This window comes from Oryza glaberrima, chromosome 2 (assembly GCF_000147395.1).
Source record: "Oryza glaberrima chromosome 2, OglaRS2, whole genome shotgun sequence".
NCBI classification, from domain to species: domain Eukaryota; kingdom Viridiplantae; phylum Streptophyta; class Magnoliopsida; order Poales; family Poaceae; genus Oryza; species Oryza glaberrima.
Window position 1 is genome coordinate 2,732,343 of NC_068327.1, and position 23,614 is coordinate 2,755,956.

The 23,614-nt window shown below is 43.6% G+C and overlaps 4 protein-coding genes and 1 pseudogene across 5 annotated transcripts; 3 read left to right on the forward strand and 2 right to left on the reverse strand.

Moving 5' to 3' along the window:
• Positions 1 to 712: 712 nt before the first annotated feature.
• On the reverse strand, positions 713 to 1,480 carry LOC127761569 (pentatricopeptide repeat-containing protein At2g15690, mitochondrial-like). Its single transcript, XM_052285881.1, has one exon. It carries the CDS (start codon positions 1,478 to 1,480, stop codon positions 713 to 715), a length of 768 nt encoding a protein of 255 aa, XP_052141841.1.
• A 1,006-nt stretch (positions 1,481 to 2,486) lies between these two features.
• LOC127763904 (uncharacterized) lies at positions 2,487 to 6,397 on the forward strand. 2 transcript variants are annotated; one of them, XM_052288705.1, is made up of 4 exons: positions 2,487 to 2,611; positions 2,694 to 5,510; positions 5,603 to 5,720; positions 5,920 to 6,397. In XM_052288705.1, the coding sequence occupies exon 2, from the start codon at positions 2,733 to 2,735 to the stop codon at positions 3,786 to 3,788; it is 1,056 nt and encodes a 351-aa protein (XP_052144665.1). In that variant the 5' UTR covers positions 2,487 to 2,611; positions 2,694 to 2,732; the 3' UTR covers positions 3,789 to 5,510; positions 5,603 to 5,720; positions 5,920 to 6,397. The 2 variants fall into 2 exon arrangements, with proteins under 2 accessions (XP_052144665.1, XP_052144664.1); XM_052288704.1 differs by having other exon boundaries at positions 2,694 to 5,720.
• A 490-nt stretch (positions 6,398 to 6,887) lies between these two features.
• LOC127761700 (U-box domain-containing protein 52-like) lies at positions 6,888 to 12,142 on the forward strand. Its single transcript, XM_052286024.1, has 10 exons — positions 6,888 to 7,443; positions 7,826 to 7,947; positions 8,203 to 8,324; positions 8,454 to 8,635; positions 8,730 to 8,775; positions 8,908 to 8,986; positions 9,075 to 9,152; positions 9,261 to 9,845; positions 10,292 to 11,032; positions 11,169 to 12,142. The coding sequence occupies exons 1-10, from the start codon at positions 7,146 to 7,148 to the stop codon at positions 11,241 to 11,243; spliced, it is 2,328 nt and encodes a 775-aa protein (XP_052141984.1). The 5' UTR covers positions 6,888 to 7,145; the 3' UTR covers positions 11,244 to 12,142.
• Positions 12,143 to 12,204: 62 nt separating this feature from the next.
• LOC127761701 (ribulose bisphosphate carboxylase small subunit, chloroplastic-like) lies at positions 12,205 to 13,523 on the forward strand. Its single transcript, XM_052286025.1, has 3 exons — positions 12,205 to 12,628; positions 12,776 to 12,907; positions 13,048 to 13,523. Exons 1-3 carry the CDS (start codon positions 12,320 to 12,322, stop codon positions 13,309 to 13,311), a joined length of 705 nt encoding a protein of 234 aa, XP_052141985.1. The 5' UTR covers positions 12,205 to 12,319; the 3' UTR covers positions 13,312 to 13,523.
• Positions 13,524 to 14,006: 483 nt separating this feature from the next.
• Positions 14,007 to 19,567, reverse strand: LOC127761699 (VIN3-like protein 2; annotated as a pseudogene).
• Between the last annotated feature and the right edge of the window lie 4,047 nt (positions 19,568 to 23,614).

Consider the following 23,614-nt stretch of genomic DNA (forward strand, 5'->3'; position numbering starts at 1 on the left):
TCTTATTCAAATTAATCACATTAATTTAAGTAATTATTAATTCTTTTCATATCATTTGATTTATTGTTAAATATACTTTTTTATACATATAGTTTTACATATTTCACAAAATTTTTTAATAAGACGAACAATTAAATATGTTTAAGAAAAATCAACGGCGTCAAATATCTTAGGACGGAGGAAGTACATACAACCGTTACAATGCAGGGAAATCAATTTTGAGGGAACTGATACGTGGAAAGGTACTGTAGATTTTTGTTGTAGACCATGAAGTTGACAAGTTAGTACTGGGACATATCATCTTACAACCGTTACAGTGCAGGGGAATCAATTTTGAGGGAACTGATACGTGGAAAGGTATTGTAGCTAGATTTCTGTTGTTGACCATAAAGTTGACAAGTTAGTATTGGGACATATCATCTAGAAATGCATTTACAGGTTGCTCTATTTGAATATATTAGAACAACCTCTACTTACACCACTATTGGAGCAGCTGGCCCACTAACATACGCTGAAAGAGACGAACATGTAATTAAGTTCCAAGTGGCATACGGTGTTTTCTTACAGTAGGTATGTAATTTGAGGCTCGGAGTTCATGTCAGCAAATATATCTATCGTCTACAATCATGAGAGAGATGCCTAGATACTACCCAAAACAACATTGCAAAATCTTTTGTGACGAAGCAGAAGGTATACTTGGTAGCCACAAGGGCTAAGGATGGCCGTGCCCGTCCTTGTTCTTGAGGTTGGCGTGCATCTGCTCAAACTTGGCTTGCATTTGGTCAATCTTGCTATTGATGAAAGTGTTGTGACTGAACGCGGAGCGTTGCAGGCATCCGCGCACCAGGTTGAGCTCAGCGATCGTACGGCAACCGGCTGCGATCTCGAAGAATGCGTGCAGGTTGGCGTGCACTCCCATCTCTAGCAGTTTGAGAGCCTTTCTTGCCTTGCCAGATCGGCATAGTTGTATCAGTTCAACCGATCCAACTGGAGATATCAGGTGCTTTGTTTTGTGCAGATCATGGTAATTACTTTTGAGCTGCTTGAAAAGCCAGAACGCCTCCTCAAACTCTTCCGCATTGTAGCTGACCTCGATCATGAGAAGCCAAGAGTCAAGGGTACGATAGGCCATTTGATCAAAGGTCCTGCGACTGAACTTGAGCAGATCGCACTTGGGATACATCTCAATGAGCTTGTTGTTCACGCCGCAATCGTTGTGAAAGCCGGAGCACAGGAAGTAGTGGTGGACATCTTTCAATTCCTCCTTCAGTGCTGGAGTCGAGCAGCTTGCGGCGAGCTCTTCGAAGGCCTTGCCATTCCCGCGAGCTCCCTGGCTTAGTAGATGGATCGCTTCATTGACGCGTCCCGCTTGAGCGAGGTTGATCAGATCGGCTGGTCCGGCCACACGTGTTGGCGCCGGTTGGAGTTGGCGCTGCCGCTTGATCGCTGCCGGAGTGGGCTGCCCTGTGCGCTGCTTCATGGGTGGGGTCGTGGCGGACGCCGGCGCGGGAGATGGGACCAGTGCGGCCGATGACGAGTAGGCGCGGGTGGCCGCGGCGGACGCCGGCACGGGAGGTTGCTTCTGCTGCGGCTCGAGCTCGACCAGTGCGGCCGCGGCGGTCGACGACGCGGGTGGCCGCGGACGAGAACGTGCGGCGGTGGCGGACCCTGGTGCGGGGGGCTCGTCCTTGCGCGGCTGGAGCAGTTCAGCCGTGGCGTGGGCCGGTGCCGCGGGCGCGGAGGTCGACGAAGAGAAGCCCCGGGTGGCCTCGGACGAGGAAGCGCGGAGGAGGAGGAGGTCGTGGCCGCGCGCGGCGGCGGCGGCGGCGGCGGCGATCGACGGGATGATGCGGACGGCAGACGACGTGGGCACGCGGAGGAGAGGGAGCGCCCACCAGCTTGGGAGCCCCGCCCCAGCCATGGTTTTGGCTTGAGGTAGGCGACGACGACGCAGGCAGGAGTCGCGAGCCGAGGGATTTGAAATGAACCCAAATCTTATTTTGTGGGGAAATCTTATTTCGGGAGACTTCTCGCTTGGATTACTTCGCGTTTAGCAAAATCACATTTGCTCCCCTCGCCCAAAAATATAAAAATAAAAAAAAATCGTTGGGTATGTATTTTGGAACCAGTAGCCAGCTGTACGCATCCATGGCATATGAGTCGAAGAGCATGGCAGGGCAAGCCGAGGATCCGACCGGTCGGCCGACGTACGTGGTGCGTCTTGACGATGTCGGTGCGGGTGTTGGGAACGGGACGCCGTTGCTTGCGGCGGATTGTGAGCTCGGCGCGCGCATGCATGCGGTGCGACACCGCTGGCTCGATCGCTCAAGATCAACGCACTCCTCTCCACTGCCACCGTCGACACGCGGAGAAGGCGGCGGCCTCGCGGGCTGGTCTGCCTTAGTTGGGCCGAGCCCCTGGCTTGTCCTGGTGATGGGCCGAGCGAAACAATAAATAAACAGAACAAGGGAGGGGAAATTAAAAAAAGAGAAGGGAAGGAAACCCTCGCCACCACGCGCCGCCGCCGCCGCCGCCGCCGCCCGCCGCGCTACCACCTGTTGCTCGTACGATCGGATTCAAATAGTCGCTTCTTTCTTCTTCCACAGCACAGGTATGTTTGTTTTGGGAGATCTGGTTTTCAGAAAGATAATATTGGATTGGATTGAATCGAATCGATGTGGTTTCCTACCTAGGACGGGGTGTAGAAGAAGAAGAAGAAGAGCATCAAGAGGATGGGTTCACTGCGGCGGGTTGTGCACATGGTGACCGCATTGAACGGCAGCGCCAACCTCCGCCACATCGACACGTCGCGTTTCTTCTCCCGCCGGCCGCCGCCGCCTTTCAGCCCGTCGTCCATGGCGGTGGTGACGGAGGAATCCTCCTTGCCAGAGCCCTCCATGTCGTTCTACCCAGCTCCGGCCCCGCCGGAGAGCAACGGCGACATCGGGGTGATGCTCTTCGGCCGCGCCCGCGACAGGCTGCTGGTGACGGACCAGTCGGTCAGCGCCGCCATCTACGACGCCGCCACGCACGCCCTGCTCGCGGAGACCACCCCGCTGAAACCCAAGTACTGGCCAGTCTCCGTCCCTGTAGGCGACGACATCTACCTCTTCGACCTGTACCCCAGGGTGCCCTGCGGCGGCCGCCATTGCTTCGAGGCTGTCACGGCGGTGGTGGATTCCTCTTCTTCCTCTTCTTCTTACTGCTCCCGTGCGCTCCCGCCGCCGCCATTCCTGTTTGCCCCGGGCTACAGCCCCAAGCCTATCGAGTCCTACACGGTGGTCGGCGGATCGGAGGTGTGGATCTCCACGGCGCGCGCGGGCACCTACGCCTTCGACACGGTTAGCTGCAGCTGGAGCAAGCAGGCCGACTGGCCGATGCCGTTCGCCGGCCTAGCGGAGTACGTCCCCGAGCACAAGCTCTGGTTCGGGCTCTCCTCCTCCAGGAGGGACAAGCACCCGCTCTGCGCCGTGGACCTCGCCGCCGCAGTTGCCTCGCCGGAGATGGGGCCGGAGCTGACCAACGTGTGGATGGAGCTGTCAGTGCCGAGGGAATGGATCCCGGTCGAGGCCTTCCTTGTGCACCTTGGCTCTAGCAGGTTCTTCGTGGCCAGATTCTTCCAAGAGCTAGTCGAGGTGCGCTGCGACTTCTCGCAGCGGTTCGACAGGTTCGCTGTCTTCACCGGCGTTGAGCTGGAGCGCACCTCCCGTGGTGAGCTCCGGATGATCAAGCACAAGTCGGAGCGTTACAGCATCGCTCACAAAGTCCTCTGCCATAGTGTTCTTTGATTTCACAACGTCCTCATCGTACCTATTTCCTCCGTTTCATATTGTAAGACTTTTTAGCATTACCGACATTAATATATATATTAATGAATCTAGACATATATACATGTTTAGATTCATTAACATCTATATAAATGTGGGAAATGCTAGAAAGTCTTGTAATATGAAACGGAGGGAGTATATATATGTCTAGATTCATTAGCATACATATGAATGTCGGCAATGCTAAAAAGTTTTATAATATAAAACGGAGGGAGTATCTATGATAAGGCATGTAAACAATCAATTATTTGGTTGGTGAAGATGAGTTAGCTGGAGTATTTTGAAATTGTGCAATTTCTTGTAATACTCTGTATTTTCAAACAGGAAATTGGAAAATAGATGCTCCCTCTTTAGTTCATTGGCAAAAAAGAAGAAGTGAATATTGTTTTGTTCATTTGGCCTGTCTCTAGACTATAATGAATACTCAGGAGTATCATTCATTGCATTGCCATCGATTGAATTTTCATTACATTGCCAACATTCGAATCACACAACTTTTAAAGTTTGCATGCAGATGTTTTAGCATGGCATTGTTTCCCGTCTGTTACTATTAATCTTGGGATTGAGTTGAGTCTCAGAATGTGGCAATTAGTCTAGAGGTGGTTTTTTTTAGGTTCCTCAAAATTGTGTATGTAATGGGGGTGTTACTTTGCTGGTGATGAATACAATGACATATTCACATCCATATAGGCATCAGGGGCATTTCTTTGCTGATATATATTAACATATTCACATCCATATATGTTGGGAATAAATGGCACCCATGCCAACTGAAAACACCACTTTTTAGGTTAGATTTGTCGCAGTGCATCACGTTTCGTCGTTTCTGTTTGTCTTGCCATTCAAAGCATGCACCTCAAGTTGTTTCCTAGCTGAGTCTATAGAAGGAGCTAGGCAGCTAGCCTATAAAAGTGATTAGATTTACTTTGATTCTTTGAAGAAGACAATCTCAATCCATTTTATTCTCAAGCCGTTGATCAGCTAATTGTTTTTTACATATAGTTTGTTCTGGTTCTCAAACTATCCTGAAAACTTTATGCATTTTTCTCTCATCTTAATTAAATCGGTAGCACTCCTGTCTCCCATTGTTCCTTTTTTTTTTTTAATATCACTACCTAACTGAAGCTTAGGAGCAATAGAACAGAAGTTTGAACTTAGGAGCAGTAGAACAGAAGGCTCTGGATGGATAGAACGGAACCGTGAGCTTAGTGGTTGGGCCTGCTATTGTATTATAAGTCAATTTCTTTTAAAAAAAATGTTTATGCCTTCATCAATTACTTTAACATCCTCTATGTCATCCTGGTTAAAACAGGCTGAGATTGTCCGGTGTTCCATGTGCGTGTGCACTGGGAGTGGCTTTGTCAGAATTCTTGTTCGACTTGATCTTTGGCTTAAGTGAATCTGATGTCAAGCAATTTATGTGCCACCCTTTCTCTAATATAGTGGTAGTCAACTTCAACATGCTTTGGTTCTAGTGTGGAATTATTGGATAAGCTGATATAGGTTGCATCAAGATTGTCACGCCATAAACATGGCGTTCTGTTCAGGTATACTCCAATCTCAACTAGCAAAGACTGACCTGGCTACTGTGTGCTGGTTTCTTGAGCTCCATGAGACCCAAGTTTTTGCCAGGAAAAGCTGCAAATCGTCCAGTAGAACATGCATCTGGATCAAGCTGCATCAGTAATTGGGCTGATTAATTTTGTAGTTTCCTTCTTGTCTGATAACCCATGATATATGATGATTCAGATATCTTATTATCCTCTTTACTGCAGACCAATGTATATGAACTGCAACAATTGGCAACAACGACCCTCCAGTACAGTAACTTGTTCAGGTGATGGAAGGGAAGCTTCTTAGTCCAGTTGGACAATTTTTCTGAAGTTAACATAGGTATGACGGCAGACCTTACATATTTGTTCTCTTTATCTTTAGCAGATCAGCAAGGAAAGTAATCATATGATTTCCAAAAGAAATTATAGCATCAGACCTTTGTCAAGAATGCATCATATGCTTCAGTTTCAGCTTATGTAAATGCCATATTCTGTAAACCATATGATGATGAGATTACTTAAATTGTGTTTATCAACAGGTTGGTTATTGAACAACATTCGTCATCCTAACATGGTCCAGCAGCAACTCCACAACAGACAGACTCCAGTTCTTCCATCCGTGACTCTTCAAGAGACCCAAGCTTCAAACTGCCATGTGAATCGATCGGTCTGTCAACAAGCGGAGGCGTCCATCAACCGTAGGATATGATTGTTGGCTGCAGCCAAAAATTACAAAAAAAAATTGATATGTTTGCACTGAACTGGAGATTAAGCAGTTAATCTGTTCTTCAGATTACTTCAAGCCGGTGAAGCAAAGAGGCAATTATGAATACCATCACATTTCATTACCAGGATTAGTGGTGTGAAAAAATAGCATGAGAGCCTTGCATGAATGATGATCCATCAACCATATGATTGTTGCAGCAAAAATCACACAATTTTGTTTGATGTGTTCGCACTGAACTGTTTGATGTGTTCGCATTGAACTGGAGCAATCTATTATTCAGATTACTTTAAGCTGGTAAAGCGAACAGGACAAGACTTAATCATAGATTACCAATCTTTACTAGTACTCTGTTTTTAAATATTTTTTAATATACTCCCTCGATTTCATTTCAAATTTATGATGCCATTAACTTTTAGTATAAAGTTTTCAAAAATCATATTACCTCCATATTTTAATGTATGTCGCCGTTGACTTTTTATCCAACGTTTGACCATTTGTCTTATTCAAGAAATTTATTCAAAAAATTTATGGAATTATCATTTATTTTCTTGTGATTTGATTCATCATCAAATGTTCATTAAGTATGACATAAATATTTTTATATTTGCACAAAAAATTTGAATAAAACGAATGGTCAAACGTTGGTCGAAAAGTCAACGGCGTCATACATTAAAATACGAGGGAGTAGTTTTTTAAAATATAATGTGTGTAATTAAATTTGCCTCGAAAAATAATATCATATTTATTTAATATTAAATACATAAGGGTTCAAAAACTTAATCAAATCATCAAATTACGATTTTAACGTCAAATATTTATGACCGTATTTTCTAAAAGGTCAGTATTCTGTTTCGTCCAAATTCAATTATTAATAACTGGACTATTTTTAGTCAATAATATGAGAAGGACAAAAAGGGGGAAAAAAAAAGAAAAACTCTCCTCTCGCAAGCGAAGCAAAGCATTTCCCTCCAAATCCGCTGCTTCCCTCCATTTTGGCGCCACAATCTCTCTCTCTCCTCCTCCTCCTCCTCGCCGGAGATGTCGTACCCCACGTTCCACGTCCACCCGCCGTTCCCGGTGTCGGCGAGGAAGAAGGAGGATGACGGCGGCGGCGGCGGCGGCAAGAAGGAGGCGGCGGCCGCCGCGATGAGGCGGCTGGCGGAGATGGACCACCGGGCGGCAGCCGACGGCGGGAAGGTGGTGGCGGCTGTGGCCGTCGACGGCGACACGGGCAGCCAGCACGCGCTCAAGTGGGCGGCCGACCACGTCCTCTCGCGCTCCCACCCCTTCTTCCTCCTCCACGTCCGCCGCAAGCACGCCTCCCTCCACTACGCCGGTACGATCCTCCTCCCCCCTCAGCTCGCCCATCTCAACCCTAGAAATTGATCTTGACGTGATCTTGATCTCCTTTGGGATCCCGGCACGGAAAACGGAGAGATGGATTAGCGCACGATTAATGAAGTATTGGGCTATTGGCTAATAAACTTGAAAAAAATGAATGATACGATTTTTTGAAAAGCAACTTTAGGAAAGCATGCGCGTGGAAAACAAGAGAGTAGAGGATGGAAAATGGGAGAAAAGAACCCACCTTAATCTGTCTCATGTGATGTGCATCCAAGTTGTGGTGTTGTTCATGTGATGCGCATTGATGAATTGTGAATTTTGCATTCTATTGTTAGAGTTTATAAATAAATTTTCCAAGTTTTTCATTTATGCAGGGGGAAAGCAATTCTCCCTATTGCACGTGCAGGATGATGTTGCAGCTTCTTCTCCTGATCATATGGATCATCATACCAAAGATCTGCTGCTCCCATTCCAATGCTTCTGCAGCAGACGAGGGGTATGCATCCATTTTCCTACCTCTACTTTGTCACGCAGAGATTATGTTCGTTTTGGCGGAATCTAAAAGCAATGCAGATGAGGAGAGTTTCTGAAAACTACAGACTGGAATGCTCATGTTGGCATGGACCTGAAATCGATCTTTCATGTGGCTTTTCGTATAATCTATTAAGATTTTGCTTTCCTTTGTTTGACCTGATGATAGCATGAGCAAAATCATGACCCTTTTTTGGCTGACTTGCTTTAATATCTACAGTTACAATGCAGGGAAACCATTCTTGATGGAACTGATGTGTGGAAAGTTATTATAGATTTTGTCCTTGACCAGAAAGTTGACAAATTAGTACTGGGGGCATCATCTAGGAATGCAATTACAAGGTGCCGTATTATTTTACAACCATTAAGTCAAAGAAAATTGCAACCATTTCTATTTACAGTTTATTTTCTGAATTGTTTTAATACTTCTCTTTTGATTGCTATATTGATCTCAGTTCTTAACTAGTGCAGGACAATATGGAAGTTGGATGTGCCAACATGTGTCACAAAATCTGCACCAAATTTCTGTTCAGTGTATGTTATATCCAAAGGGAAACTATCTTCATTCAGGCTTGCCACCCATGCAAATGCAAATGATACCAGCAAAGAAGAGCTGGAGAATATATCTGAAAATCGGTCGCTAATTGCAAAAAGTTTGTGTTACTCTAATGCTAATTCCCTTTAGATGATATTCACTCTAGTGTACTTGTGAGTTGTATGTTCATTAGGTGCATGTGGAATTTGCAGGTGAACCAGCACCAATAATACATATTGAAGGGCAAAATTCATCTAGGTGAGCTTTGCATCCTCTCTCTATATATATGCTAACATAAATTCCTTGGATGTTTTCATGGATACATCAAATATGTGCCCTTCTCATACAAACTACCCAGGTTTTGATAAATGAGTTTTTTTTTTATGATAGTGCACTTTGTCCTGGCTGCAACCCTTTATCTCCAAACCTGAGTGAAGAATGTACTGAATCAACTTCTAAATACTACCCAGTATGCTTTTGATATTTTCCCCTACTCTTTGTTATTTTGGTTTTGTCACTTGCAGAAATATAACTATTAGACCAACTGCTTTTTGCAGGAAGATTTGGAGGCTGAAATAAGGAAGTTAAAGCTTGAGCTGAAACAGAAAAATGACGATATGCACATGTGGAACAAGGTAATTGTGATACCTTGTGCTGTGTTGCTTATTGTTTATCTCATAAAGTTACTTGTCTCTAATCCCATATTCTGAAAGTATGAATTCTAATGGAAATTTGGACTGCAGTTACCTCTTGGGATCGGAGACAGGAGTGAAAACTCAAATGCGAGTGTTGAACATGAGGATGAACATTTACAAGAATTCACGACATGTTCAACCCATTCCTACAGTGAGAGACCAAATGCAGAACCGAGTTCCGCAGTTCGTGGCCCAAAGCATAAGCTCTTGAAACTCGAAACTTCCTCTTCTGATCAATGCAGAGAGAGAACCATACAGGAATTTAAAGACCACAGTTCTCAGGATACGGTGCATCCGATCTTAAGACGTTTGCCGCCCAAATTTTACTCGCCTAGAAATGATTCTAAGCATGGATGTGCTTCTGAAAAGGCTTACAACCTTGAACTGAAGTGTAAATCTTTGCCGAGGCCAATTGAGACGAAAAGACTACTGGAGGGTCTTCCAACTAGATTCCAATGCAAAATATACACAACAGAAGAGGTCGCAAATGCCACCGATCATTTCTCACCGGAACTGAAGGTAGGGGAAGGAGGTTATGGACCAGTCTATAAAGCTACACTTGACAATACTCTTGTTGCTGCCAAGATTCTCCATTCTAACATAACTCAAGGACTGAAACAGTTTCAACAGGAGGTATGTCCATGGCCAATTTTGTTTGACACAAGTATCCCACCACCACAATCTCTTTAATTTCCAATCAAATGAGAGTGATGTTGGGAACTTGGGATAGATACTGACAGTAAAATGTTTTCAGAGCAGCACAATCACATTATCATTTGATTTTGGTAATATTGTCACTATAGATAGCCAGATACTTCTGTTAAGTCAAAATCATGTAGACAATGATGTGTTTACGTGAAAATTTCAAATTTCATTCACAAAAATGAAAAACTCAACATTCAGTAATATGAAATCATAGAGACTATTGTGGTGCATCCAAAAATGAAAAGGGAAGGGAATCATATGATTTACTTTTAGTCCTTTGCTAAAAAGAAAAACATCATGCATCAGTTTCAGCTATATATAAATGCTATATCTGTAAACCATGATGGTAAGAATTTAAATTGTGTTATCAACAGGTTGAGTTGTTGAACAACATTCGCCATCCGAATATGGTGCATCTGTTGGGTGCTTGCCCTGAGTATGGCTGTCTGGTGTATGAATACATGCCGAATGGCAGCCTCGAGGACCGTCTCTTCTGCCGGTCAGGCACCCCACCGCTGCCATGGCAGCTCCGTTTCAAGATGGCAGTGGAGATAGCCACTGGCTTGCTCTATCTACACAAGATGAAACCTGAAGCCTTTGTCCACCGTGATCTCAAGCCTGGAAACATCCTCCTTGACAAAGATTTCGTTAGCAAGATCAGCGATGTCGGCCTCGCTCGCATCATTCCCCGGTCGATGGATGAGACGGTCACGCAGTACCGGATGACAGATGCTGCAGGGACCTTCTGCTACATTGATCCTGAGTACCAGAAGACTGGATTGGTCACCACGAAATCCGATGTGTATGCGCTCGGCATCATCTATCTTCAGATGATCACTGCAAAAGATGCAATGGGGCTTGCTTACATGGTCTCTGATGCATTGGAGGAAGGAACATTTGAGGGGCTCTTGGATCCTAATGTCACCGGCTGGCCTGTGCAGGAAGCTCAGAAGTTTGCTGAGCTTTCACTGAAATGCTGTGAACTCCGGCACAGAGACCGTCCTGACTTAGAATCCGTCGTGCTCCCTGAGCTGATCCGTCTTCACACACTCGTTGCATCATCTGGAAATCATTCTTCCATCGACCAAGGCCATCAGCGTTCAGTCAGCGACAAGGTAAAACAAAAGAAAGACACCGTCTTTTCTCTGCAAATTCTCAAATGAAGGCATCAGGATATCTCCAATATGTGTTCTGAACTTCTGAAGTTATGGGTGTTTCATCTAGACTAATATTGTTCTACTCTAAATGCAGGAGTTGGCTCTGGATAATGACTTGGCCGAGATTCTGAACGATGGGCTAGTGAAGGGGGCGTCATTTGCAGCATAAAAGTGCAAGGGGCCAGTAGATGTTATTCTGTCAAAGATACTGGAATCTGCAGTAGTTTTGATTTTGCTGTAAATACTACCCTAGCCCAGAAATTTTTGAATAATTAGATCATTTGGGAAACGTGTACTAACAACAACCTGTAAATTGAACACACAATCTATAGCTCTCATCCGGTAGCACTGTTCACTTCTATCAACTGCCAATGGGATCAACTGAAACCGATTTGATCAAGGGCTTGAGGATCATGTCTTTATCAGGATCAGGAATGCCAGAAATCTTTTACCCTGATATATCACATTCTTCAAGACTGTTGTATAAAGAAAAGCTTAGTTGTTGAACTCGCAATATCACATTGCATTTGCCAAATTGTGCAGAAAGATGCTTTTACATGATTGGATGGCAAAGCCTATTTCGTTTTGTTGATCATAACAAGCCAAATAAACCTACTGTTTTGAATGATGATTAAGTCCACCATCAAATCAAACCATAGGTGATCAATAAATTTTCTGTTGGCGGCCTGCAGGATTACATGCTAGTGGTATGGGGGGAAAAGATGGGCGATGACACCCAAGGAAGAAATCACCACCATTGCTCTGGTCTCTGGTCTCTGGTCCCATCGTCCACTACAGACATACAACTTCCATGTTGAAAGCTTGAAGCCACCGTTTCTCTAGACCAATGAGAAAAAAAATGATCAATGAAATTTTTTTTTCATCATGAATTTATATGAGAGATATAGTTTAGCTACATTGACATTTCCTTTCACCTCATTTGATTTTATAATTAAAAAGGCTGTAGAATTTATGTTTTCCATATATTATTTAGAAAATCGATAAAAAAAAAATCTAGGCTCTATATCTAAACCGGATGTACACAGCCAAAGTACTTTTCACATTTGTCCCATTAAAACTCATCTACTTACCAAGAAATGTAACCATTCCCCTTGATAACCACGCCAAAATTTTATTCACAATAGTATGTTTTTCAAGAAATAGATTTGAACCCATTTTTATGTTTCTAAAAAGGGACATATTTGAAACACCCGTTTTGTTAATTGTTATAAAGGAAATGGAAAGATGCCCATGCCATTGCCATCCCAAGTGCACCGGTGCCACCTTCTCCCAGCGCCACCACACTCTCCATCTCTTGTCACCTTGCTCTCCTCTCCCCTTCTTAACCTCTTCACGCCACCGCCGGCCACCACCACCACTCTCTACTCCGGCGACATCATGTTCATCAACACGGCCAGCTTCGTCGCCGGCGCCGTCGTCGCTTCGCCGGAGCAGCCGGCCAAGCTTGTCCGGGATCAGAGGAGGGTGGTGCCTGGCTCCTGCAGGGCAAGAAGAGGTGCAGCATCCAATGGCTTCAGAACATACTGCATGCAGGTGAGCAATTCAGCAAAACTTGACAAACTTTCTCTGCACATCTATATGTTACTTTTGTGTTGAGGACTCAAAAAAAAAAAAGATCAGATGAAGGTTTTTTGGGCATGAAATACAGTAAATTCAGCGAGTGATTTAATTTTGTTGTAGACATGGAGCCCTTTCACCAACAGGAGGTACGAGGCGATGTCTTACCTGCCTCCCCTGAGCGCGGAGTCCATCTCCAAGGAGATCGAGTTCATCATGTCCAAAGGATGGGTCCCTTGCCTCGAGTTTGACAAGGTACATACTAAGCATCAAACTTGTCCGAACTCTTTTTGAAATTACACTAATTTTCTCCATGATGAATTTATCCATCAGTTTGGAAAAAGAAAAAAAATTATTGTTATAAGTTTGTAGTATGAATGGATGATATGGTGTAGGAGGGGGAGATCCACCGGAGCAACAGCCGGATGCCGGGGTACTACGACGGGAGGTACTGGACGCTGTGGAAGCTGCCGATGTTCGGATGCTCCGACGCGGCGGCGGTGCTCCGGGAGGTGGAGGAATGCCGGAGGGAGTACCCGGACGCCTTCATCCGCCTCATCGCCTTCGACAGCAGCCGCCAGTGCCAGTGCATGTCCTTCGTCGTCCACAAGCCGCCGTCGGCCGCCGCTTCTCCGGCCACGGTCGCCGGAGCTGAATGAACCAAGGTGTTCAGTTCATGTTCATCCTCGCTTCGATGATCATCAGTCACAGCATCCATCCAACCAGTTTCATTCATCATCTCCAGTCTCTTGCTCACTTGCATGTGCTGTACCACTTCTTTCAGTTCAACTTCAACCTCATCTTTGATGAGTACTGTGATGTACTAATGTTGCTTCGAGTATAATGAGCACAATGATGATCATAGCATCCATCCGACCAGTTATCTTCCTCTTCTTCAGCATCATCTTCATTTGCAGGTGTTGTATGTACCTCTTCTTCCAGTTCAACTTCAACATCTAATCTTTGAGCGATGTGATGTACTGATGTTGCTATGAGTATCAGTGAGCACAATGATGACCATCTTATGATCATGAGTTGCTCCAGAAGTTTACTTGTTTCTTCCCATCAACTCTCTTCACAAATCGAGAAAACAATGGGTCACGGGAGTATGAACCAACCTGATCTGCACATGGCTTTCTGCTGACCCCATGACCAACTGCCGTCACTCTGCCGAGCCAGACAATCAATCATACACCGTACCGTACTTCCACAGAAATGCAAGACAAATATCAAAAATCATACACCAGGTACACAAGTGAAACCTGCAGCAGGATCCAAGGTCCAAACCTTTGCATGTGCACATAAATTTAACTTCTCAAACGGTAAAACTAGAAGGCAAGAAAGTGCGAGACAGTAAAAGCAAGGGTCTAAACTGAACATAACATTAGTGCAGACATTTTGCATCTATTGTCTTAAGAAAAGGAAAAACATCAGGACTCCTCCCATTCCCCATAGAAGTCAGCAGCACATTTGCATTTCTTTCAACCCCAGATACAGCACCACATCATCATTTATCCTGACAAGGCATGGTTAGCTCGGATTCGTCAGTGTCGACACGAAGCCTGCTTCATCCCAAAGTTTCCCGGTACATCCTGAGAATCATCCCTCCCTCTCACAGCAGCTAGCAACAGAGCTTCAGGTTCCCACAAACTCATGGCAATTTCAGAATGTTCCTAAAGCTGACCAAAAGAGCACAGCTCTTGATGCTCTGTACCAACATGGCGGTACGGATAACAGAACTGTAAACTATGGACTCCTAAGTGAAAAAACAGAAATAAGTTGCTGGATAAATTAAACCTACTGTCATAGCAAATAAAGTAGAGCAATGAACAGATTGTATAAGTTAACCGCTTCAATGAAATTTCCAATGAAGAATCAATGCAACGATCTGCTACGAAAGAATGGGACCAAAATATGCTCCCCTACAAAGAGAACGGTACGAGCTTCCCTCTCTTTAATGCCAAAGTTCCATGCAGAAACCGGAGCGAACAGAAGGTGGCCTTTTGCTGTAGATGGCCTCAGAGAAAGTGTCAGCAAGCTGGCCAGAAAGGCTAACAGGATCATCAATAAGAGTGTTTACATAGACGCTGACTATCTTCCTGTCATGAGGGGTAGCACGAAGGCTATACCAAGTCAGAAACTTCACTCTGAAGTTGGTCTCAATGTAACCCTCACATTCCAGCCACCTGACCACCTTAACACAGTACTCATAAGATGCTTCTGGGCATCCATCCTTGTGGCCGATTTCCTCACATTTACCTGATGTTCTTTTATTTGAAGAATTCCCTGGTTCCCTTTCAGGCTTGGAAGAGCCATTTTGAAGGATATTATCACCAGGTTTTGCTTTCAAGCTCCTCCCACTGATATCCTTACCATTTTCCATATATCTAGGTGCAGTTGGTGGAATAGAGCCAGAATATCGAGGTGGAACAATCACCACCTCATTTCCAGCAGGAGCATTTGATGCATCCTGTGATCCAGGAACTTCGCTTCTCTGGTTCTGCTCCATTGAATTTGAGGATTCTCTAAGTAATTGTGTTTGAACTGCTGAATTGGGCTCCTCGTCCAAAGCTGATGCTGAGAGTCCAGGAGCTTCCTCCAATCCAGATACCTCCGTAACCCTAGCTACGACCATCGGCATACTCTGTGAGTTGTTTGTAGGTTCATTGGGGTGATGACTTGCTTTGTCTGAATCAAGTATCTCAGGATTTTCACAATATTCAAAATCACTTTCTGGTGATTTATTGAGATCAGCATACACCGCAGTGTTATTATTTGAGTCCACACCTTCTGAAGAAGGATCAGACTGACCACCACTGTTTGCCTTTGGGCTCCCATTGTTTTGGTCTAGCCCAGACCCACCTGGCATCAAACCCTTCAGATCAACTTCCTTCTGACAGCTTGTCTTCATTTTGGCTTCCCACGATCCAAACTCCTTAGAGTTACTGAAGGCAACTACCTTGAATATATAGCTTGTAGCTGGCACAAGTTGAGTGACCACTAACGTTTTTAATGGTGCAAGTATGATGCCAGTTGGACTTGATGAGAACGAGCCTGTGGCTGCCACTCTGTGCCATACATTAAAGCATGTTACATCTTGAGCAAGTATAGGACCCAAATCCAAAACTACAGTGACAGATGTTTGGGTTATAGCTTCAAACTTTACGAAGTTTGATGGTATCATCCGTGAACCTGAAAATGCACATATGCATGAGAATTCAACACTATTTGTATGTATGTGGTCTAACGTGAAGCACGTGGAAACTTACATTGAAATTGCGAGTTAGAAGGAGATCCACAAAACAGAGACTCCATGGTTTCTATTGCTCGAGCACAAAGTTTCTGAACTTCAGCACCAACAGCAAGCCGGCTCACAATTCCACGACCCATATTTGCAACTCCAGATATAGGACCAACCTCAGCCTCCAGTTTCTTCATCGCTGTGTCAACAATTTCATGCAAAACCAAGTACTTCTCCGTGGAGACAAGAATCTTATGACTCAAAAAAATCCGATGACACAATACATCCAACCGGCGAGCATCTTTAGCTATCACCAGTTGTTTCTTCCAGGACCTGAACAAGGCATTAAACAGTCAAGTATTGCTCGGCAAGCTAATTTACTGTTTCAATATCCAAACTCTTGAAAGGAGCATAGTTTTGGAAAATGGGCCAGTACACTTGATTGAATTACTTAAGTGCATTGTGCTGGACTGGCCAAAGAATCTTGAACTCTAAATAACATATAACTGGTTCAAAACTTACTACTACAAGATACTAATAGCCAAGCAGATTCTTTTGAGAAAGACAATTAATCACTTGTCTTGTAGTTCAAAACTTCAAAATGAATCCTATTTCCCAGGTTACTCAAATGGCTTATAAACATGCACAGACAAATTAGAGACTCCTTGCATATACTAGTCTAAGCATTTCTCCATGATCTATTCATCCTTGAAAATATTGAATCCACCTGGCCTCAGTGCCTCACCAAGTTTTACTGGCTTAGTAACTTGGTTCATACCCTGAAACTTGAACTACAAGAACCCTATGGAATGCAACACAAAGACACCAAAATGCAGTCGAAAGCCTGTTTTCGCAGCTCGCAACCTATGAAAATAGGGTTATCCCAGCAAACAAATTTACTCCAGATGGAGAAGGAAGAATCCAACACTAATTCAGCTTAATGCAGAAGTAAGCACACAGACCACAAGCTCAAAGCATGAAGCTGAAGGGCAAAAGCAGCCAACCCACTTCTTAAGACACAATTGAGAAATATGCATCATATGATTGGACCAATGATGATGACACTACAAGGATCTTCACCGAAGAATCCTAAAAACAGAATCAGTAAGGTAATCAAAGTGGGTGGAAAGCAAGAATGCATGCAAATTATCAAAGCTAACTCTCACAAAAGTCAAACTAACATATTTCTAGTAGTTATCGTTGCAATAAATAATGGTAACATTACTTAAGGCAGTAAAAACTGGAGGCATAGGAATAATTAAAACATAATTTCGTATAGTTACAGAACAGGAAAAAAAACTGTGAAAATAATAAAGTTGTTTAGGGAGAATACCCAAGCAGATCATTCTGTTTCCGACAACGAGTGCAGTAATAACCACCATCAAGTTTCTTGCACTGCCCACTCTGCATGATGCCAGTTCTTCCATCCTTAAGAGCACATTCAAGATGGCACGAAAATACACAAGAATCTTTCTGCAAGGGTTGATCTGAACTACAGAATAACCAGAGGCTAGGATCCTTATTGTCATCGTACTTGAAACAAATACAGCATGAACAGCGTCTGCAAAATTTATCTTCTGGATTAAGAGTCGCTCTGCAAGCTAAATTGTGGCAGAAGCGAGCATTACTTGCTGGCCTGGGTATTTCTGTAGTTGGACTGCTTGCAACAATTGGTAGTCGTGATGGGTTGTCACTCTTTCGCTGCCGTTTCGCAGGGGATTGATGGTTGGCTGTGTTGGGTTCAGGGGTAGGCTCCTTCTCTTGCACATGCTCCACAGCGCCACCACCAGATGATTTGCCAGTCACAACTCTGAAGAGATATTCCAACATTCTCTGCTTCGATAATCCAGTGTACTTCCTTTCCCTTCCTAAATCAGCACAAAGAATCTCTACAATTTCACGGCGACTCCAAGACTGCAGTTTGTCAGGAGCACTTTCTGGCCGCTTCGATAATTCACGGACAAGTTCCCGCTTTTCATCCACACTCATCAATCGGCATTTAGCAGGATCAATAGGTACTCCTAAACAAGAGAACACTGGAAACTATTATTATCAATTTGATAAAGTCAGAAATAGTTACAAAATCCAGTCGGACAAGAAGCAAACAACGAAGGAAATTTAGACGTTCATTCATATTTACAGTCCAGAATGGAAAGGTTTAAAGTTCATTAGATCCAGTAGAAGAATACATATTTTGAAGGCATCATTCTTTCTCTTCTTCAGAACAACTATGAGACGGTACTGAGTAACTTAGCGTGCAAGGAAAAACTCAATGAATGACGTTCCAAAGGAAATTAAATTCTCGACATGCTGAATCAAATTAATGTGAGTAGCACACTGTCTTACTGGAGTAGAAGTCAAATTATAATTATAGCACATTGCAACAGAATAAGTCTTAACCTCGGAAAAAAAAGATGATTCGGTCAATAATCTAAGAATTAAAGGCTCATCAACATGTACCATATTGTATAGGACTAAATGTGAACTACAAAGCACAGTTATGATACCACAAGGCGCAATGTTAACTAGAGCTATCGAAGCTGGCACGAGCCGCAGAAAGTCAACTCTCTACAGACTGTCTAAGGGAAACGAGAAAACTAAAAAGAAATGAGTCTTTCTAATTTTGGACCACTAAACAGAGAAACTATCATCAATCATATAACCCCTAAACGTGGTAACCTTGACATGCAAGTAGACGCAGCTCCTCTAGAAGATATAATCGACTATCAGCCAATCCTTACCATCAACTAACAGCAAACAAACCCACCTTCGGCAGCCGTGATCCCACCAAATCAGCACCAATGCAACACCCAACGCACGAACAGGAGGCCTCAAACAGCCTAACGCCATATTATTTTCCCGTCCCAAAAGAGGATAGGCTGCTGCTACCAACGCCCGCGGACGTAAATCCCACGAAAACGACGTAAAGCCACAGGAACCACTCCGCTGCCACCTCCCCCGGTAGAGAGGGGGCGCAATGTGAGTACCCATCACCGCATGCAGCAGCGAATCTGACACCAGCAGCATCGCCATCCACCCTCCCCAACGCGCTTCCACCTCCACCCCTCTACCACGCATCAGCTACAGCTCCAAATCAACCCAACAAACCAATCAATGAACAGTACAAACCCTCTACAGCCGCAATCTAATCCACGCGCGCATAATCTAACCCATCCATCCATCCACACAAAAAGTCTAAATCTCGACGAACACTACACCACCCCCCCCCCCCCCAAAAAAAAAAAAAAAAAACCGCCTCCCACCCTAAAATCCACGCCCACAAATTCCTCCTCCACCACCAAGCCCGCAATTACACCGCCGGAACAGCGGATTCGTCGCCGGAACAAACAGATCGAGCTCCCCCCGACGCCGCCGCGAGACCTGAGCCATCACCACCACCACACACACGCAACAACAACAACAAATAAAAAAAAACAAGGCGAAAACCGCGGATGCGGGGGCGGCGCTGACCGACCTGCGTAGGGTGGATCCATGGCGAATTGGGGATCGGCGAGAGGGGCGGATGCGCGCGGGAGAGGGATCTCCTCCTCCTCCTCCTCTCACTCACGTGGACTCTCCCCTCCTCTTCCAACCTCTCTCTCTCTCTCTCTCTCTCTCCTCGCCTCCGCGAGTGCTCTGCTAGTTATCTCTCTCTCTCTCTACGCGAGGTTAACTCCTAGCCTTAGGCGTCCGCACGCATATCAAAGCCTAGGGTGAGGTGAGGCTTTTCGGTTTGGTCCTCGGGTTCTCGCGTATTCGGTGATGGGTCCCGACTCCAGAGTGATTAGCGGCTCTAGCGGTCAACGAGGTTGGTTGTTGGTTAGGCGGCTCTACTTGGGGTTTGTTGGGCAAAATAGTAATAGTGGTGTAGTTCGTGTTCATAGTTCAGAGCTTCAAATTAGCATACATTGTAACCAAGCTAACAAGCTTGTAGTATGATAATAAGAGTAGGTTGAGAAGTGTGATAATATCGAGTTGCGGTGGATCTAGGGTTGGATAACGTCTGATATGTGGTTGGGCTATGGGTATAGCCGGTAGCGCTGTACAACCAAAGTTGTATATTTCGATCTCTTGGTATTGTAGTTGTAAGTGTCGCACAGCTGGAGTTCAACTGTACCAAACATCTTGTAGATTTTTGTCGCGTTGATTCATATTTCAGTTGAGTTATTTTTAGGTCATTTTTGTATGGTTTACGTACAATATAAACAAAGGCTTACAGGATCGTACGTAACAAGTTGTAGGGTTAGTTGAACCAACCGTTTGTGTGTAATTAGATCCGTTAATCAATATTAAATGTAGTCTTCGCTTAGCTAAGCTCCTCGACATACATATACATGATAAAGTGATACAAACTACCACATAATTCCCATTCTTTTTTTGTCACAAATATGCCTGTAGTGTGATTATAGTAAAATAAAACACATGAAAAGAATTGTATTTGGAAGATGACATTGACTAAGACCGAAACAAACAATATGCCATTTTGTAAAGGGTGCATTCAGCTAACACCAATACTATACTATACACACCGTCATAATCTTCATCACAAATCATAATCCAGTGGATCTACATATACTATAGTACTCCCTCCATTTCAAATTGATCTACATATTTCATAGGTACACCAAGACCAAGAAAAGCTAATAACTCTCTCATACTATATTTATTCTAGCAACAAACTCAATGCATGCACCATCCTCACTATTTCCTAGCCAATAACAAATCAAAATATTGCATGTGTGTTATAAATACTTGTGTGCATGGATGCATGCATCAATGTCTATTTACTCCAATGCACAAATAACAAATAGACTTAATAAATGAGTACAAATATGTAGATCATTTAGGAATAAACTTAAAAAAAACTATATGTAGTCAATTTGGAATGAAGGGAGTACAATAGTATGGAGTAATAGTGCTAGTATAAAGTACTAGAATAAAAGAATACTTTATACATTAGGGTATATAAGCATAATTTATAACCTAATGGGGGTTGATGGAGAAAGAAAACAATTAATTAATCGTGAATTACCAATAAATCAATTGATTGATTACTCTAGGTTTAAAGGCGACGGAGAACGAGGGGGGCAGACGGGAAAAGCGGCAAAAGAAATCGGAATCCGACGGCTGCATGCGTGGGGCGGGCGCTTACGTGGCCACCGCCTCCGCCGCCCGCGGCACGCGCGGCGAACGGCTAGGCGCTTCAAGATTCGTGCGGCCTCGGCCTCGGAGAGAGGGGTGGGCATCGTCTTCCGAGCTGAGCTGTCGATCGCCATTATTGATTAATTAATTAATTAATTAATTAACTACCACTACTGCTGCAGTTGCTGCGTGCAGTGCAAACGCCTTTCTCCCTTTCTTTTATTAAGACCTCACTTGGCAATTTTTTTTGACCTAGGAGTATACTTAAGACTAATGAACAATCATTTCACGAGGAGTATTTTTTAGAGAAAATTTTATGAATATTCTACAGCTATATTGCAGTGTACTCCATCCGTCCCGAAAAATACTCAACCAAATATAACCCCTCCTAAGAGCAGGTACAATAGCAGACTATTAGTCAGCTATAAACATATTTTAATGAGATAAAAGATAAGAGAGAAGAGAAGCAGGCTACAGATCTGTAGCCAGCTGTAGCACGGACTCTAAGACACAGTGTATATATGACAGGTGAGACCATATATTAATAGTATAGTAAACAACTATTGTATGAATTAGCTATTAGATTGGCTATAGATAAATTGGAGCCAGTAGTGGACTATACTATTAAACTTGCTCTAATATAACTAATCTGGGCAAATGGTTAGAGCTTAGGTTTTAGATAAAAGATTGTCTAGATTTGTCGTTAATATAAGTCGTTTGTAACAAATATCTAAACGTGTCAAGTTTATAAGTCGTTTTGGATTTGTTTTAAGCCAAAAACTCCTCAAATTCGACAAGGATCACAAAGAAGTTGCCGGCATTTCTAGAAAAATAGAGTAAAATGCATTAGCGGTCCTTAAACTTGTAGGTGAGTGTCATCTAGGTCCCCAATCTCTTAAATGTAAATCTAGATCTCAAAACTTGTTAAAGTGTCATATAGGTCTAGAATTCTACATGGCGCTGATATGGCATACCACACGAATGTGATGTAGCATAATCTTGACTTAAAAATGGGACCTACTTAAAAAAAATTATTTTTCTTCTCCTTCTCTTATTTTTTTCATTTCTTCTCCTTCCTCTCACTAAAAATAGGCTACCGCCGCATGGGGTACTCAGGTCACAGAGAAAGGAGCAGAAAAGGAAAAAAAGAGAAGGAAAAGGAAAAGAAGAAAACAGAAAAAAATTAAGTGGGTCCTATTTTTCAGTCAAGATGATACCACGCCACATCCATGTGGGGAGCCCCACGTAAGATTCTGGAGAAGTTGTGGTAATTTGAGACCTAAATAACATATTTTGATAAGTTTGGGGACTTTGGATATGTATTTTAAGAGTTTAGGAACCAAAATGACACACCCTATAAGTTTAAGAATAGTCTGTACACTTTACTCATAAAAATACATACAAATGATAGATATAACTAAACCAATCTAACATTGTAAACGTTATTATATTTTATATAAAAATTAGTCAAACTCGAAGAAATGTAACTTATCACGAACCCAAAACAACTTTCTACAACGACGAGAGTATATTTTCCTCAGAACATAAAAGGAAGTATGGACAAACATGTCTAGTGATGTATAATACCACAGCGCTAGTAGAGTACGTTGCAGGCATTGATGCTATAGGGCGGTCCAGTGCAGTACGGCTGTGTTTAGTTCAGCGCAAAATTTAAATTTTGGTTAAAATTGGAGATGATGTGACTGAAAAGTTGTGTGTATATGATAGGTTGATGTGATGGAAAAGTACTGAAGTTTGGATCCAAACTCTGAATCTAAACACATGCGTACGTAGAGAGTATCACATGGTGGTACGTACATGGTGCAGGCAAGTACGTACAGGGTACGTGACAGGGGGGAAAGTCAGGTGGGGGTGCCCTGTAGCATGCATGGCACGGCATGGATGGGCCCATTTCGCCAGTATGCCATGGCAAAGCTTTAATATCGGTCGAGATTTAACTACACCGTGTCTTTTGTTACTGATATATGATATATGGGTCCAGCGATCATCGGTCTCACGTGTCAGTGACTTTAGTTAGAGCAAGTATAATAGTGAGCTATAAAATTACTATAAGCTTATGTGGAGGAGAGAGGTAATGAAAAATCAAAGATGTTGGCTCTCATGCAAGAGCTAGCTTATCACAAGTTCTAAGACAAATACAATTAATTTATAAGTGAGAGATAGAGAGAGGAGAAGAAAATTGTAGCCAGCCTTATAGCTAATCTATTATATACAATATGTTGGTTTTAAGATAGATTAATAGTAGGAAGTGAGCTGTACTATTATCCTTGCCCTTACGTGACTTCGACTGTAGAGGATCCTGACCCGCTTTAATATCTCCCTGCTTGGGTTGGCACTTGGCAGCGTCGTTTTCTGTTGGGATATGATCCGAAGAGAAAAGCACACAGGGAAGAGAGAGAGAGAGGAGAGAGAGTGAGCAAAAAGCTCTGCCCTTTTGGAAAGGAGTATCTCATCCGGTATATATGTTTTTGCGCAACTAGCTGATGGATATAGTAACACGGACATATACCACAAGTGATGACATGAGAGCATCGGGTCTAAAGCGTGTGGTTTTTTTT

Excerpts from the sequence above, each read along its gene's own strand:
- LOC127761569 (XM_052285881.1), bottom strand. The coding sequence starts at position 1,480 with ATGAAGCAGCGCACAGGGCAGCCCACTCCGGCAGCGATCAAGCGGCAG.
- LOC127763904 (XM_052288704.1), top strand. The coding sequence starts at position 2,733 with ATGGGTTCACTGCGGCGGGTTGTGCACATGGTGACCGCATTGAACGGC.
- LOC127761700 (XM_052286024.1), top strand. The coding sequence starts at position 7,146 with ATGTCGTACCCCACGTTCCACGTCCACCCGCCGTTCCCGGTGTCGGCG. Across the intron at positions 7,948-8,202 it reads GCTTCTGCAGCAGACGAGGG|TTACAATGCAGGGAAACCAT; the intron begins GTATGCATCCAT and ends TAATATCTACAG. Across the intron at positions 9,846-10,291 it reads TGAAACAGTTTCAACAGGAG|GTTGAGTTGTTGAACAACAT; the intron begins GTATGTCCATGG and ends TGTTATCAACAG.
- LOC127761701 (XM_052286025.1), top strand. The coding sequence starts at position 12,320 with ATGCCCATGCCATTGCCATCCCAAGTGCACCGGTGCCACCTTCTCCCA. Across the intron at positions 12,629-12,775 it reads TCAGAACATACTGCATGCAG|ACATGGAGCCCTTTCACCAA; the intron begins GTGAGCAATTCA and ends ATTTTGTTGTAG. Across the intron at positions 12,908-13,047 it reads CTTGCCTCGAGTTTGACAAG|GAGGGGGAGATCCACCGGAG; the intron begins GTACATACTAAG and ends GATATGGTGTAG.